The sequence below is a fragment of the Crotalus tigris genome, unplaced genomic scaffold (assembly GCF_016545835.1).
Source record: "Crotalus tigris isolate CLP2741 ecotype Arizona unplaced genomic scaffold, ASM1654583v1 scf7180000023579.1091882, whole genome shotgun sequence".
Taxonomy (NCBI): domain Eukaryota; kingdom Metazoa; phylum Chordata; class Lepidosauria; order Squamata; family Viperidae; genus Crotalus; species Crotalus tigris.
In genome coordinates this window covers 939,475-957,546 of record NW_024100054.1, presented here as the reverse complement: position 1 = coordinate 957,546, position 18,072 = coordinate 939,475, and the positions used below count along the sequence as shown (strand labels likewise).

Genomic DNA, 18,072 nt, shown 5'->3' with positions numbered 1-18,072 from the left:
TGCTGATCTTGAGCCAGACATTAAATGTTTCTCTCCTCTCATAGAAGAGAGGGACTGTTTTGAATCCTGACTTTTACCATGGTAGAAGGACAAATGTTCTTTCCACCACTCTTCAAAACAGAGGGTGGTTTCTCTCTTTTGTATTTCTTTCACAAATCATGCTTTAAAGCAACAAGCTTCAGGACTTCTTAACCCCATTTGTTTCCGATGAAGGAATGATTACAGCACATTTATTTACACAAGTAAATGTCATGCCAGAAGCATGCAATAAGATGTGCTGTAATATACCATAACATATTAATATAGTATATAACATACACACACACACACACACACACACACACACACACGGTACAAAAAAGACATCCAAGGTCCCTTCCAACTCTTATTCTGTTACACGTGTGGGTGTGGGTGTGCATGTGTGTTACATAACATATATATTGTACTATAACCAGAAATATTAAGAGCCAGTTTGGTATGGTAGCTAAGGAGCCGGGCTAGAAACTGGGAAACTGAGTTCTAGATTTGCCTTTGCATGAAGCAAAGAATCTAGGCCTATCCCTCTCTTTTCAACCTAATTCACAGAGATGTTGTTGTGGGAAAAATAGATGAAAGGAATCTTGAACCAACAGACAATATTGGTAGAATGACATAATCATCCCCATCATTGTACAATACTGTATTAGGAGCCTGCTACTGTTTGCTAAGCAAAGCACATGAAAAGTAGGAGAACTTTTTTCTGATATTGTTCTTTCTGGGTATAAAGAAAGGAATGGATCCAGCGTTATGAGTCACAATTTTGGGGATACTTATCTTAGTGTTGATGCTGTCTACCTATAGTTGCCATCTGTGAGTGTATAATAATAATAGTAATAATGATGATGATGATGATGATATCAAGAGAGGAATATTTCAAGGAGATTCATTATCACCACTACTATTTGTTATTGCACTGTTTCCTCTGTCAACCATAATTAAATAACTCAGGACATGGCTATCAAACATCAAAAACATCTGCCAGACTATCCCACCTCCTTTACATGGATGATCTGAAGCTGTATGGAAAAACATCATATGAAATAGAATTGCTGCTCAACACTGCCCGTATATATAGCCAAGATATTGCAGTGGAGTTTGGCTTGGACAAATGTGCCACATTTGCTATCAAACAAGGAAAAATAGTGAAAACTGAAGGAATCAAGATGCCCCATGAAAATAACATTAAGAATCTGAATGAGGAAGATTACTACAAATACTTGGGTACCCTTCAAGCTGACAACATCAAGCACACTGAAGTCAAGAAAAAGATTAGAGATGAATACATCAAGTGAGTGAAGAAGATCTTAAAGTCCAAACTCAATGGAGGAAATACCATGAAGGTAATCAACACCTGGGCAATTCCAGTCATTAGATACACAGCTGGAATAGTGGACTGGACTCAAGCAGAACTAAAAGCAATGGATAGGAAGACTAGAAAAATAATGACAATGAATCATGCCCTTCATCCATGCAGTAACATTGACAGACTCTATCTACCAAGGCAAATAGGTGGACGTGGAATGCTGCAAGCACATCAGATGGTTGAAGAAGAAAAAATGGCTTTGGAAGAATATCTGAAAAACAATGATGAAGATGCACTGAAATTAGTATATCAGAAAAGCTTGCTGACTACTGGAGAGACCAAACTGTTCTACAAGAAAGACCAAATGAAGAACAGAATAGAGGCATGGGAAGACAAAGCACTACATGGCCAGTACATTAAAAAAATAGCTGGGAAAGCAGATAATAACAAGACCTGGCAATAGCTAAGAGCAGGAAAGTTGAAGAAAGAGACCGAGGGACTAATTTGGACTTCACAAGACCAAGCCTTAAAGACAAATGCATACAAAGTCAAAATTGAGAAGACAGCAACAGACAGTAAGTGCCGCCTATGCAAAGAAGCTGAAGAAACAGTGGATCACCTGGTAAGTTGCTGCAAGAAGATTGCACAGACTGACTACAAGCAGCGGCATGACAAAGTAGCAACAATGGTGCATTGGAAGATCTGCAAGAAATATCATTTGCCTGTAAGCAAGAACTGGTGAGATCATAAAATAGAGAAAGTGATAGAAAATGATAAAATTAAACTGCTCTGGGACTTCAGAATTCAAACATACAAGCACCTGCAACATAACACCCTGGACTTAATAATTGTCGATAAGAATGACAAAAAAGTCTGGATAGTGGACGTGGCAGTGCCTGGAGACAGCAGAATAGACGAGAAAGAACTGGAGAAGGTAACAAAATACAAAGACCTACAAATAGAAATAGAAAGACTGTGGCAAAGGCAAGCAAGAGTAGTACCAATAGTCAGTGCTTTTTTTTCTAAAAAAAAAAAAAAAAAAGGTGCCGGAACTCACATACGTCATACAACCCGCCTTGCCTACCCTAAAAGGTTCCATCCAAAAAAGGTGCCAGAACTCCGTTCTGGGCGTTCTATGAGAAAAAAAAGCCCTGCCAATAGTAATAGGCGCCTTGGATGCAATCCCAAAACAACTGGAGCACCACTTGAACACCATTGGCATTGACAAATTCGCCATTAGTCATTTGCAAAAGGCAGGAACTTACTAGGAACTGCCTCCATCCTGTGATGATATCTGTAATAACATCAAACATCCACATCTGCCTATCCCAGGTCCTTGGTAAGGACTTGATACGTAGACAAAAATACCAAACCCAGTCTGAATATCTGGCTGACTGTGCGATGATCAATAATAATAATAATAATAATAATAATAATAAGAAGAAGAAGAAGAAGAAGAAGAAGAAGAAGAAGAAGAAGAAGAAGAGAAGAAGAAGAAGAAGAAGAAGAAGAAGAAGAAGAAGAAGAAGAAGAAGAAGAAGAAGAAGAAGAAGAAGAAGAAGAAGAAGTTGGAAAGGACCTTGGAGGTCATCTAGTCCAACCCCTGCTCAGGCAGAAAACCCTATACGATTTCTGACAAATGGCTATCCAGTCTCTTCTTAAAAACTTCCAGCGTTGGAGCATTCACAGCTTCTGGAGGCAAGTTGTTAATTGTTCTGACTGTCAGGAAATTTCTCCTTAGTTCTAGGTTGCTTCTCCCTTTGGTTAGTTTCCATCCGTTGCTTCTTGTCCTGCCTTCAGGTGCTTTGGAGAATAGTTTGACTCCCTCTTCTTTGTGGCAGCCCCTGAGTGACATAAGATATGTGATAGTTATGGGTGTTGCAGCTGCTGTATTTTCTTCCTTTCTGTCACTGTTGTGTGGCTGAATTGCTGCTTTCTAGATTCAGGGATGCTTCTGTTGCCTTTAATCATCAGGAACAATCTTCAGGCAGCCATAACATCTGATTCCCAGGAGCATTGAAATGGTTACACTGCTATGTAGTTGAGTGATGTCAGAAGAGAATAATTGCAGCTTTTTGTGGTAGCCATCCTGCCACTGGTGGTTTTCGTTACTTCCCACTATGCCCAGTGAGAGGATATTCAGTGGTTTTTAGATGCAGTATACAGAAACGCTGGCAGAAAAGAGAATAGTAATTAACTTTCAAGACCAGAGGTGTGTCCTTACCACAGTTTTTGATCAGGCTAGTTATGGATATCCAGGGAAGAAGGAGAATTTTTTCTATAAATGTTTTGAGACATTTCTGTCTTTATTTGTCATGTCCTTAAAAACCAAGTCCTAGTCTTGCAGACAAAACTTCAGCTGGGGTGGGAGATTAGCCTTCATTCAGATTAAAAACTGCCCTTGATTTGTCCTATCTTAGATTGCAAGTGGTGAGTCATTCAGCTGAAACCATAAGTCAGATCATACATTGCAGTGGCGAGAGAAGATTTGGACTAGTCCTTTCTAAGCATTTGTCCTAATGCAAGTAGTCCTTGTCTTACCACCACATCGAGCCCAAAGTTTCTGTTGCTAGGTGAGACAGTTGCTAAGTGAGCTTTGCCCCATTCTATGATCTTTCTTGCCACAGTTGTTAAGTGAATCACTGCTGTTGTTAAGTTAGTAACCCGGTGGTTAAGTGAAACTGCCTTCCCCGTTGACTTTTGCTTGTCTGAAGGTTGCAAAAGGTGATGAAGATCTGACCTTGGGGCACAGCAACAGTCATAAATATGAACCAGTTGCCAAGCATCTGAATTTTGATGAGGCACTATCCAGAACAGTCAATGTTCCATGAGATCTCAAGGCTTTTTTTTATTCCCTTCCATTCAGTCGTGTTCAATTCTCAGAGACAACCTGGACCAGTCCCTGCAGCTTTCTAGGCAAGATTTTCAGAAGTGGTTTGCCATTGACAATCTTCCTAGGGCAGTGATGGCAAACCTTTTAGAGATCGAGTGCCCAAAAACTGCCCACCCAGCCACCCACTGCCTCCCTAGACCGCCACAGATCACCCAGGCAGCCCTGCAGTGCCATAGCAGCCACGCCCTCCGTCTGCACCCCACAGCATCATCTGCATGCAATGGGGCATAAGGGCAGAGTCTTGTCCCCACTGCCCAGCCGCCATGTCCTTGGCTGCGCTGCTCCGTGCGGGCCGCTCTTGGGGGTGAATCTCCTCCGGGGGGCTGCTGGTGAGGTGGGGGCCACAGGGGAAGGTGGGGCTGGGGCGACAGCGCATGTGCCCACAGAGAGGGCTCTGAGTGCCACCTCTGGCATGCGTGCCATAGGTTTGCCACCACTGTCTTAGGGCTAAGAGAGAGGTGACTGGCCCAGTGTCACCCAGGAGGCTTTGTGTCTAAGGTGGGACTACAGTCTCTTTGTTTCTAGCCCGGTGCCTTTACCACTACACCAAAGTGGCTTTCAAGGCTTGAACCTCCTCAAATGAGGTTTTAATACAGATAGACTTTGACCTACAACCATTTGTTCAGTGGCCAGTGTTTACAACAGCACTGAAACAAGTGACATATGACCGTTTTTTCACACTGACAATCGTTGCAGCATTCCCATGATCACATAAATCAAACTTCAGACTTTTGGCAATTGGCATATATGTATGACAGTTGCAATGTCCCGGGGTCATAGGGTCACCTTTTGTGACCTTCTGACAAGCAAAGTCAATGGGGAAGCTAGAGTCACTTTGTGTTACTAATCTAACAACTCCAGCAATTCACTTAACAACAGCAAGAAAGGTTGTGAAATGGGTCAAAACTCACTTAACAACTCTCTTACCTAGCTACATAAATTTTGGGGTCAATTGTGGTCGTACGTTGAGGACTACCTATACTTAAAAAAAAAAAAGAGGGAACCATACCCACCATATCTCTGCTACTAGAACACAGCACAGTATGTCTCTTTTTCAGAGATCTTTCTTTTCTTAATGGCCTTAAATAATTATTTAACAATGGCTGTGAGGGTTGAGCTTCCCCCATTAGGAAGTGAAAAGGCATGAAAAATAATTTCCCTTATAATACAAGAGAAAGGCTCTTTCTGTGAAGAAAAGTACAAACCTAAAAAGGCCATTTATTACACAGCAGGCTTTGATCTGACCATATGGAAACTACAAAAAACACTGAGATTAAGGATAAGAACAGCCTCCTTTTAGACCAGATTGCTGGCTAGGAATTTTTGCAAAAGCAACCCAAATGCATCTGGAATCACCAAACCCAAAGGACTTGCAGTCTGAATCACCAAATTATATGTGCTCACATCTGAAATGCTCATTCTTCTGATGAGCTTTCGAAGGAGGGATGGGGAAAAACACGGCATTAATGATTCAGGGGCATTACATTCACCTAATCCAGGGGTCTTCAAACTTGGCCCTTTTATGACCTGTGGACTTCAATTCCCAGAATTCCTCAGCCAGGCACGCTGGCTGAGGAATTCTGGGAGTTGAAGTCCATAAGTCATAAAAGGGCCAAGTTTGAAGACCCCTGACCTAATCCATACCTACACACGCATAATAAACACCTGAGGCAAGGGGAGTCCTGCTTCCAAGGCATTCTTTGGAAAGTTTACTACTACTTTACTCATCTCATATAAAACCTTCACGTTGAGCTTGGCTCCTGGCTGCTGGGCCCTGTCTATGCCATTTACTAGGCAGCAGAATGGAAATGATTTGCCCTTGCCTTATTATGGGATTATTACTTCATTTTTTATTTGTTTTGTTATGGAACCACATGGGTTAATCCAGCTGGTTATCATTTGCTGAGACAAAAGAAACCTATAGCCTATCTACCATTGTGTTTAGGCTCCCCTTTGCATGGATCTTCCTTCAAATGTGAACAGTAGGGACAGAGCCAGAAAAAAGCCCATTTCCTTTTACATATTTACTATCTACATAGCGGCCCATGTTTGGATATAACGGGTCTGATGTGGTTTGGAGAAGTGACCAAAGTGGGCAAGTGATTTCTTTCAATCGTTTTCTTTTTTTTTCCCTCTCTGTTCTCACTAGTTCTGGACACTGCTGGTCAAGAAGAATTCAGTGCAATGAGAGAGCAGTACATGAGGACAGGAGATGGCTTTCTTATAGTCTATTCAGTCACAGATAAAGCCAGCTTTGAACACGTGGATAGGTTCCATCAACTCATTCTTCGGGTTAAGGACAGGTAGGTGCCCTCCAGCCTCTAGAAAAAATGTTTTTCAGTGTGGCCAATCCATGGTTTCAACTGGCAGTCATGTGTAGAAAACTAGAGATGTAAAATGTTGTTGAAGTGCTTTAGCTGCTACACTAGATGATGTTATTTGAGCGAACCATAAAACATCAGTTACTGTTTTGTGGAAGGATTTAAATCTGATATTCCCATACCAGCTGCAAAGATAGATTGTATTGATATTTCTTGTTCTTCTTTTTGTCTTTCAGAGAATCTTTTCCAATGATTTTAGTGGCCAACAAAGTTGATTTGATGCATTTGAGAAAAATCACCCAGGACCAAGGGAAGGAAATGGCAGCCAAGCACAATGTACGTCCCCTTGTTGTCTTCTCATCCTGTTCTGTGGCTGTGACTTGGAAATTGTCCAAGGGTGCTCACAAGGTGGAATAAAAATAGTCAGGGTGGTGACCATCAAATTGGCAAGTCACTTAAATCGCATGTCACAGTTGCCATCTTGACTTTTTTCACAATACCCTGCATATTTCTCTGATATTGTCCCTGACTCAAACTGTCCCCAGGATACCCTTTTAGAGTAAAATTGTTGTCAGAGCAGGAGGGATGTCATCAGTGGAATTAGAAAACAAATTATGAAGTGGATTTGGGATAAGCAACTTGATGGTGGCAAAGTTAAGGCAGGAAGAGTAAGTGTCTTTTTCCTTTACAGAATTGTAAATTCATTTTAATTCCACTGCAAAAAAAAAAATTCCTCAGAGGTTGCATGTCATGGAGTAGATCTGGAGTAGGAACTACTGAGGATCTTCTGGGTCCTAATCCCCTTTGTCACCCGTCTCCCACTATTCCCTTTAGCTGAGATGGGTTTAGAATCCAGAAAATCCTCAGCTCCATACTCTATAGGAGGATTGTTTGATATCATATCTGTCAGTGCCATAAAGAAAAGGATCAGAGACCAGTGGAGAAGGGAATGCTAAATTCCACTGCTGATCTAGAATCGTTTATGCATTGTTCTTACCCACAATCCTGTTCATTTTGCAAATATTTGTTTAAAAAAAACTAGTAAATAATGCATTTATGTCATTGCTTAAATGATATTTTGAGTATGTCAGATCTATTAGAAAAGCATAGCAACCCTCAGAGATACTGAACTGGTTTGTGAAAACTCCTCAGATATTTGTATACTGAGTTCATTACTTAAGAAGCAAATGGGAAACGACTATCTAGACATTGGGTGATTTAAATACTTCCCACTCACAATTTGAAGCTAGCTTGACAACATGCAAGTTTTCAGTGTACAGATATTGCAGAGAAAGTCTGAGATTTATTAGGCTCTAAAGGACGTTTGAAGGGAGGGGAAGGTGGGCGAAGTTTCAGTCAGACAGAAAGGCTCCATTTTAACAGTACCATTGCTTAGCATTTGCGATCTTAGTGCCAATATGCAGGGTCATAAAACCTCATTTAGAATACCATATATAGTTATGCCTGTCCCTTCTTCATCCCCTCCACCAATGAGAGAAAAAAAAATTGAGCAGAACTAGATACACTACACAAAGGTTATCCTTATAAATGGCCAACAAAAAGAATTACGTTAAAAACAAGCCTCTTTTTAACTTGGAAAAGACGATTGAGGGCACGTGCACACTGCATGCTTAAACTGGTACCTTTTTGTGAGGATACAGGCTTAACTTTAAGCTAATTTAAGAAAAACCTGTCTGTGCAGACACTTGGTCAGTGGCTGATAAGAAATTCAGTCTGAACTGGAAGGTAGCAGGGGCCTCCATTGGTCAATTCTACTGCAGCTCCACCTTCCCTTTCTCTGTTCCAGGAAAGTAATGGCCAGTTGCTTTTGTTTCCATGTGCTTTTTTTTACTGGAAATATATGCTTTTCTATGTTTGTGTTTGTAAATATACCAATCCACTCCTACACAAATATATGTTTGCAAAATTAAATAGACACACACATCCAAGCCTAAAGTATCAAAAGCACAGTTTTAACATAAGGAGGCCCATTTTGCATTTTCCCAGCTTTTCTTCCAGAAAGTCTGCTGTATGTTACAAGTCTTTCTCAGTGACTGAGTGCTTATTATATTTGTTTGAGATGCAGAATTGATATGTAGAATTCTACAGTTCAGATCCTGGTAAAAACATATTTTTAATTAGTGTTTTTCTTTTCCTGAGCAAACTATTTTTCTTACTGCGATATATATATATATATATATATATATATATATATATATATATATATATATATATATATATATATATATATATATATGTTTTCTGAGGTTTTCGCGGGTGTTTGTATGTAGGTCTTTGGTTATTCGCGTTTTCTCCCACGTAAAATTGGAAGTGTCTTGGCGACGTTTCGACGAAGTCTCATTCGTCATCTTCAGGCTGGTGCTTTTGGCTTCGTGCTTCTAGGAGCATTGCAGTATAGCAGTTAAAAAATGTCAAGGTGTAATCAATTAGACATCTGTCTGAAAAACTTCCTGCATATATATATGTACTTCCCCTCTCTTTTGGGGGATATACTGTTTTATTGTTTTTTTCAGTCATTTGAAGTAGAAATTGAAGAACTTTACTCCCAACTCTCAGCATTCACATAGTGCTACTCCAGTTATTCCAGCTCTCAACTCTGGGTATATAAAGGCAGTGATGTGAACTGCTTTCACCCAACAAGTATTCTTGGTTTTGTAATTTTGGAGGGAAATCCATGAACATGAGACCACTATGAAAGCTTGCAATGCTGTGCCCCTAAAAAACAACTTTATACAAGACTATAAAAGAAGCTTTTGAAAAATTGCCCATACTTCTTTCTTTATTAACCTTTTCTATAGCAATGTACAGATAGTCCTTGACTTACAACTGTTCATTTAGTGACCCTTTGAAGTGACAATGGCACTGAAAAAAGTGACTTAGTGACCGGTTTAACACTGTTGCACCAACCCCTGTGGTCACGTGATCAAAATTCAGATGTTTATTTATTTATTTATTTATGAGACTTATATACCACTTTAAGTGCAAGCACTCTCTAAGCTGTGTACACCAGTAAGCAATGTATATATATATATATATTTACATTGCCCCCAACAATCTGGGTCCTCATTTTACCTACCCCGGAAGGATGGAAGGCTGAGTCAACCTTGAGCCGGTGAGATTTGAACCTCTGACCTGCTGAACACAGTCAGATGTTTGGCAACTGGTTTGTATTTACGATGGTTGTTGTGTCCCAGGCTCATGTGATCACCTTTGGTGACCTTCTGACAAGCAAAATCAATGGGGAAATCGGAGTTATTTAACAACCGTGTTACAGTGATTCATTTAACTGTGGCAAGAAAGGTCATAAAATGGGACAAAATTCACTTAACAAATGTCTCACTTAGCAAAAGAATTTTTGGGCTCGATTGTGGTCATTAGTCAAAGATTACCTGTAAATGATGACCCCTCTGAATAGTTTTATTTTTCTACATCCCAGGAATTCAGCCTAGGGGAGAAAAAAACCCAATACCCTAACTTAGCATACAAAACAGTCTCTTTTCCTGTTTTAAATAGCATTTGCACTGTGCTTTCCCATATTTCTTACACTAAATGTGCATAGTATCTATGTAAACATCACTGAGCCTTTGTTTTCCAGATTCCATATATAGAAACTAGTGCTAAGGATCCTCCGCTGAATGTTGACAGAGCCTTCCATGATCTTGTTCGAGTAATCAGGTGAGCTATCCCACTATTAAATCGGTATGGTACTGATTCGGCTTCCACTCATATATCATGACTCAAACTTACTTTAGAAAGAATAGTTCATGAATCATTCACTAAGCATTAGTTTTCAGCCTCAGCCATAGACCCTATTTATTTAAATATTTATTCATACATTTTTTACTTACCAGGAAATCTGTAATGATTGTTATTTTTAATCCATATTTATCTTGGACAAATAAAACTTTCAAAGAATAACATCAAAACATAACCATCATATTCTATGGCAGGGGTGTCAAACTGCCAGCCCACAGGCCAGTTGCGGAGGCAATGCAAAAAAAGTCGCAACACATCATGTGATACAGTGAGTTTGACACCCGTGTTCTATGGCAATAAGGCTTTTTTTATTTTAAAATCTTAATAGTCTAAGAGGACTAAAAGATTCCCATTCCTAAATAATTGAGACATTAAGTAAAGCAGCCTTCCCCCCCCCCTTTGGAACAAAAACCTTTTTTGAATGAAGGCGAATATACATGTCCCAGGATAATGTTGCAGGATCCAATCTGGGTCGAAAACTGGGACCAGAGTTTCTGTCTTCTGAGCTTTTGGACTCTTGTACTGGAGCCCATCTAGAGAAAAGTTTCCTGAAGATGGGCTGCTAGAGAGAAGTTCCCTAAAGATGTGCTCCAGCATAAGTCTGAAAGCTCGGAAGATAGATCCAATCTGGTGACCGACCCAGATTGGATCCTACAAAAATCTCTTTGTCCATCTCTGAATAGGTTGAACCAACGGACAAATATCACAGGTTTGATGTCCTTCCAAACATTAAAAGAAGCTATTCCACTGAAAACCAAATAAAATTTGTCCCTTTTTGTGTGTGTAAAAAAGAAAAATGAAACTTCGGGGAACTGATTGACCTATCACTGTTTCAAGGCTTAATGCTAAACCAGGATTTTGAAGTTTTGAGTTTTATAATAAGAATTCTTCTGTTACCCTAATCTGGACTGGATATGAGAACTTCAGGTTCACGTTTCTGACCGCACTAAGCCCAGCCCACACACTCCAAAAGGAAGAAATAGTGTTACAGGTGAATATGGTGTATAAACTAAGCCTGGGAGAATCTGTGTTTGTTTTCAGAATGTTTGATCTTTCTAAGAAGCAAGCAAAATCTCTGAGAAGCAAGCTAAACATTCTGAAAAGCAAGCAAAACAACCATAGAAAGCCCAGCCAGATTATGAAGTGAGACTGGCTGGAAATATATATATATATATATATATAGGAGAGGTGAAGAGAATTCCCCCAAGAGGCTTTTTAAAACCTGTTCGTGGCTGACCTTAGCGATCAAGACAAAATTTCATTCTTGAGCCACCTCTTATGATCACATATCTTCTGGCAAACATAACCCTTCATTGTGCTAAGCAGGTTTGTAGCAACCTCCACCCTGAAGCACCAAGGGGGCAGGATGTTTTAGCAATCGTGTCCCGACCCATTGCTCTTCTTATATATAGAAGAAACTAGCCACCTTTCCTCAAAGGGTCATTGTTCTGCTTTCCAAACTTCATTAATCAAAGGGCTTTAGCTGTGATGTGACATCTGACACTAGATGCTTTGCATGTATACATTCTTATTTTTTGAAAAACGGGGGGGGGGGAGAGAAACATACTAATTATTTGAGCCAAGAAAGTTACACACCCTTGCCTTGCAGTTGTATTCTCAGGAAGCTTTCCTAGAATAGGGCCTTCTCTGACTTCCAGCCTTAGCTACACAAAATAGATAGTGTAGCCTTGATGTCTGCAGGATACAAGTTTTTCAGTCATTGCACATTCTTCTGGCTGTTTCTAGTTGGCAATGAAGGAATGCAAGGGAAGAGAGATTTAGAGGTCAAGAAAGCTTAATAAACACTGCTTAGTTTAGCCTGGCACTTAAAAAAACAGCATTATAGTTGCATTATATCATTGTACAGTTTTATTTTTGTTTTTGTTTCAAGAAAAATAATATATAGTAAAGTCCTTACATGCCTCATAAACAGCTTTGGGGCACTTTCTTGCTTCTTATGTTCGCCAATTTGAAACAGGACTTGCCCACAGAAGTTAGCAGAGACTGGGGCAGGGGTAGTTAGTGAGTGGATGAGAACAGAAGGACAACTTTACTGTAGTTTCTTTGGTTTGAGGTTGTGGGTAATCAAGCTGTCAACGAAAACCATCTTTCTAAAACTGGAAAGTACATCATATGGGCTACACTTGGTTTCACCAAAATGTTTCTAACTTAATGTTCTTCAGATGGATTCAACAATTTGCAGAATTTGGGGAAAGTTGGAAAAGGCTGCTAGAGGTTCTCTAGTGTAGATCAGTATTGACTACATGGTGTCTTTCAAATCTAAAAATGCAAGTAGTCCTCAACTTACAACAATTTGTTTAGCGACCATTCGAAGTTACAACAGTACTGAAAAAAAATGACTTATGACCATTTTTCACTCTTATGACCGTTGTAGCATCCCCATGGTCATGTGATCAAAATTCAGACCCGTGACAACTAACTCGTATTTATGACAGTCGCAGTGTCCCGGGGTCATGGGATCACCTTTTGTGACCTTCTGACAAGCGAAGTCAATAGAAAAACCAGATTCACTTAACAACTGTGGCAAGAAAGGTTGTAAAGTGGGGCAAAATTCACTTAACAAATGTTTCACTTAGCAACAGAAATTTTGGGCTCAGTTGAGGTCATAAGTCGAGGTATATCTGTAGTCCCATCGATACCCAAGATGAATTAAAAAGCAATGAAATCTCATGCAGTTTTAACAATCTTGAGTAAGAATGCAAAACGTACATGGGATGCTTTGCAGTCACATTATTCTTACAAAGATTTTACAAGAATCTGCATTCTTGCATGTGATTTCGGTGATCTCAATCTGAGTTCTCATGAAATAGTAGGAGATTTAGTGGATGGTCTTCAGGCTTGAAAATACTGCTGACTACTAAATGAATGATCAGTTCAGTCTTTTTAAATCATATCAGATGAAATTGTGCACAGATTTACTTTGGGGTTGATTTTCTTGAGATCAGTCGAAATTAACTTTTTAATAGTTACATATATTCCCTTGTGGCGTCTCATGTTTTCAATAGGTTATTTTTATCTGCTCATGCTAAGGATAGATACACTCACAAGTACTACTGATTTTCTATTATGGGGCTTACTGAACAGACTGCAGCTGGAATTGAGACTGGTTGTCTTTTTATTACAGTGGAACAGTGGGTTTAAAATATATCTTTATAGCTTAAAATGTAGGTGTTTTAGATAGATACAGTACATACACTGTCTGGCTGCCCATAAAACTATAAAAATTAAATACTGTATCTTTTTGCTGCAGCCACTAATTCCAAACTGCAGAAATAAATTTGTCCGTCCATCCATCCATCCATCCATCCATCCATATTGATTCTGCATAAGCTGAAAGTGGCATAAACTCTTTGTCTGTATTTAATTTCCCTTTGAGATTTTCATAGCAAAATTTTCTTTTGTCCTTCCAAAAAGTTTTTGCTTTAGAAAATTCATGTTTAGGCTTTAGAATCCCTATAGAAACTTTGGATCAAACCAGATATGGCATTCAGTCACTTGAGACTAAGTAGAATTATGAGATTCATATTGCACTAAGCCATGTTTACTTTTATCTTCGTATGATATGCACCTTAGGTCAGTGAAAAAAAGACATGGTTTATTTTAAGACAAGGAACCATAATGTGAATAATGAATCTTTATTAGTTTGTTGGTTCTAACTATTAGAATAACTATTAGCATAAAGTAAGAGCAGCAAAAATAGTATTGGGGAAAAAACATGGATTGCTAATCAAACCATGATAACTTTGAGTTACCTTGATGTGTGAATACAGGATTTTCCTTTAGTCTTTCATCTCCAATTCTTTGGGGAGTCATAATTTTTCCTCACAGTTCCTTTTAGTTTTCTGCCTGCAAAGGCTGCTACAATTACTGCTTTAGTTTTGACATCAAAATAATCAATTAATGTAACAAACACCAATTAGAATAGAGCTGGAAGGGATCTTGGAGCTCTTCTAGTCCAGGGGTGTCAAACTGCTGGCCTGCGGGCCAGACGCATCATGCGGAAGCTGCGCCCACCTCATTGCCGGCAATGGCAAAACTCTCCCAATACGTTGCACGATGTCACGCGATATCACGAGTTTGACATGTCTGTTCTAGTCCAACCCCCTGCTCAAGCAGGAAACCCTATACCATTTCAGACAGGTGGCTGTCCAGTATTTTCTTAAAAACCTCCAATGATGAAGCATCTTCAACTTCTGAAGGCAAGCTATTCTCAGTGATTAATTGTCCTCACTGTTAGGAACTTTCTTCTTAATTCCAGATTGCTTCTCTCCTTGAGTAGTTTTCATTGTTTCTTGTCTTGCCTTCTGGTGCTTTGGAAAATAAGTTGTGGCAGCCCCTCAAATACTGGAATACTGCTATCATGTCACCCCTAGTCCTTCTTTTCTCTAGACTAGCCATACCCAATTCCTGCAACTGTTCTTCATATGTTTTTGTCTCCAGGCCCTTAATCATCTTAGTTGTTATTCTTTGCCCTTTTTCCAAAGTCTCAACATCTTTTTTGTAATGTGATGACCAAAGTAAGGTTCTTGATTCAGCTGGCTTCTCTGTTCTCTGTGGTTCTGATCAGTTACTCTGTTCCCTCTGCAGGACACAAAGATGCCATCTGCTTATTTGTGTGACACTGTGCTTTTATTCTGTTTTCTATCTGATTTTGTGAGCTGCCCAGTCTCATTTTGGAGTCAGGTGGCGGGCGCCTAAATCCAATAAACAAATAAATAAATAATAACTCATGTGCAAGCTGTTCAGGAAAATAGTTTATTCAACTTCAAAGGCTTTCCAATGCTAAAGAGAGAAATCTTAACGACAGAGCTTCTGCTTTGCCTGCAGAGTCAAGACTCCTGGGGTAGATAGACCAATGGGCTCCATAGTGGGGAATCTATGTAGCTGACAAATGTTTTTGGATGGGGGGGTTGTGTTCCTTGCTTCTCTTTCTGGCAGATATTTCATTACTAGCCTGGAAATGAAAAGACTGCAAAAGGAGACCAAGCTCAAGAACGCAAAAAGCCCAACAGACTAATGCTCTGGCTCTGTAGATGGCAATTCTCAATGTAGCTAATATCTATGTTTCTAGCTTAGTGGAATTATTTAGCACTATTAAAATGAGGCATCATATTTTAGCCTCAACTGTACTGGGTTCCTTATTGCAACCAGGTTTGTTGACTACAGTTGGAAGGTTCATACACTCTGATGTCCTGTGAACATTAGTTGACAAACCATGTTAAGACAAAAGCAGACAAAGCACATTTTGGTTCTGCATGCAAAATCAGTCTAAATCATCAGACAAGCATGATGTAATTAAACTTTTCTCACAGGAGGAAAAAAATGCTCCTTCAAGGAGGGAGGGAGAATGTTTGGTTCATTCACCACTTTTGTAATGGAAATCACCCACCGCCACAACTATTGTGTGAGTTCTGTGCCCAGGACTTCTTAGCTCCTGGTTCTAGTTCTAGCTATAGCTAGAACCAAGAACTAAGGTGTCCTAGGCAGATGTCTAATTTTAGGCATAGAATCAAGTTCATGCGAAGTAATATTACCGCTTTATAAAGCCCTAGTAAGACCACACCTGGAATATTGCAGCCAATTTTGGTCACCATATCACAAAAAAGATGTTGAGAGCTTGGAAAAAATTCAGAGAAGAGCAACTAAGATTATCAGGGGCCTGGAGACTAAAACATATGAAGAACGGCTAAGGGACTTGGGTTTGGCTAGTCTAAAGAAAAGAAGAAATTGGGGAGACCTGAGCTCCAGTATCTGGGGCTGCCACAAGGCACAGGGGGCCAGTTTGTTCACCAAAGCACCAGATGGAAGGACGAGAAACAACAGTTGGAAACTGATCAAAGAGAGAAACAACCTGGAATTGAGGAGAAATTTGCTGACAGTGAGAACAATCAATCAGTGGAACAGCTTGCCTCCAGAAATCATGGACGCTCTATCACTGGACATTTTTAAAAGGAGACTGGACATTCACCCATCTGAGATGGTATAGGTTCTCCTGCTTGAGCAGGCGACTGGACTAGAAGACCTCCAAGGTCCCTTCCAGCTCCTATTCTATTCTATTCTATTCTATTCTATTCTATTCTATTCTATTCTAATATATAATATATTATTGACTGCTGACTGCCAGCAGTTCAGTCCTGGCCGGCTGAAGGTTAACTCAGCCTTCCATCCTTTCAAGATTGGTAAGATGAGGACCCAGATTGTTGGGGGCAATATGCTGACTCTGTAAACTGCTTAGAGAGGGCTGTGAAGTGGTATATAAGTCTATATGCTATTCTATTGCTATAGATAATAAAATGTCTAGTTCTAGAATTAAAATTCCAGTTCTAGCTAGTCCTTCAATCTTAAAAGCAGTACTGATATATCTTCTATGTTCCCAAACAGGCAACAGGTTCCAGAAAAGAACCAGAAGAAGAAAAAGACCAAGTGGCGAGGAGACAGAGCAACTGGTTCCCACAAACTGCATTGTGTGATTTTGTGACTGTCTCTCCCTGTGTTTTTCTGGGGGGTTTTCCCATTCCAACTTGAACCTAAAGAAACAATTGTACAACCTAACTGCAACTTGACTTTTCAAGGAAACAGTTCCTGCCCAAAAGAGCTCAAAGGGAAAAGTTCTGGGCATTTTTGAGTTTCAGCCACACGATTATTTGGCAAACGATGCAGAATGGTTTTACCTTTAAAAAAAGAAAAGAAAAGCATGTTACTCCAAAACAGGGGCAAAACAAAACCCAGGTTTTATGACTGTTGGCCATTTCAATAGTCATTATCTTAAAATTACTGGGGTGACTAAAAATGTTTTATGTGCAAGCATTCCTAAGGGGACCTTACTTCTAAAGAGTCACTAATGGCTTTACTTAGTACTGAGCGTCTTGTCAATCAGGGTCAATATTTCCTTTCTTGGCAGAATTTCCTTTTGCACTGGATTCCTGGTATGTCTTCAGTGATGCAAATCATGTATATGTGTGTCTGTGTGTGTATACAAAAGAAGCTGGTGTGTAGCCAGATCTTTATAAGGCAGTGCCAGCAAAAAGGATGAAGAAACATGAGGGGGAGGGGTTGTCAGTCCCCATCCGGGTTGTTCAACCTATGTGCAGGTTGTGTTTTGTCAGTGAAAGGTGGCTCTGAAAAGAGTGAGAGGGCAGCCATTTTGCTAGTCCTGAGAAGTATTTAAATTAAATGGTTATTTGCAAATAATAAATATTTGTAAATTTTGTTATTTACTTTTGTTATTTTGAAGAAAAGAAACATGGATAAAATGTTGATGTAGGTATAAACTGAACACATGATGCCTGGCTATGAAAGTGCTGATTCTGTAGTTTCTGCAGTTTTCGTGGCAAGAGTTTTTGGAAGTGGTTTGCTGATTCTGTGCTGGTTGATACTTTTGGCCTTTTTGTTTAAGCCCCATAATGTAACACCAGTTTTCCCATTATAGCTCTTTCTGGATAGCTTGGATTTTTATTTGGAAACAGAAAATGTCTTCTTCAGTAAAACAGTTGCTGTTCTCATGCTATTAATACAGTCTTATATTCAGAAGTTTTGCCTCTACTTCTAAAACTCAAGGATTACAGTATTTAATGCTTGGACTTATATGTAGGTGCAATACAACTGCATGTATTTTTCATGTAGGTTCCATCTGAGTCATAATCTTTTTAAAATGGAAAGGATTCCATGCTACTCTATATTCAGGAAGATATTTTCATAAACATACTGTCAGGCAGCAT

General features: G+C 39.6%; 1 protein-coding gene across 4 annotated transcripts in view; it reads left to right on the top strand.

The window, feature by feature from the left end:
* The window catches only part of MRAS (muscle RAS oncogene homolog), a 53,473-nt gene extending 35,906 nt beyond the window's left edge, over window positions 1-17,567 (top strand). For 2 of the 4 annotated variants that reach the window (XM_039319351.1, XM_039319353.1), the window contains 4 exons: window positions 6,385-6,538; window positions 6,793-6,892; window positions 10,173-10,252; window positions 16,736-16,832. In XM_039319351.1, coding sequence (XP_039175285.1) covers window positions 6,385-6,538; window positions 6,793-6,892; window positions 10,173-10,252; window positions 16,736-16,832 — 431 coding nt within the window. Of the gene's footprint in view, window positions 1-6,384; window positions 6,539-6,792; window positions 6,893-10,172; window positions 10,253-16,735 lie in introns of all 4 variants that reach the window. The other 2 variants (XM_039319352.1, XM_039319354.1) reach the window with 2 other exon arrangements.
* Window positions 17,568-18,072: the final 505 nt, after the last annotated feature.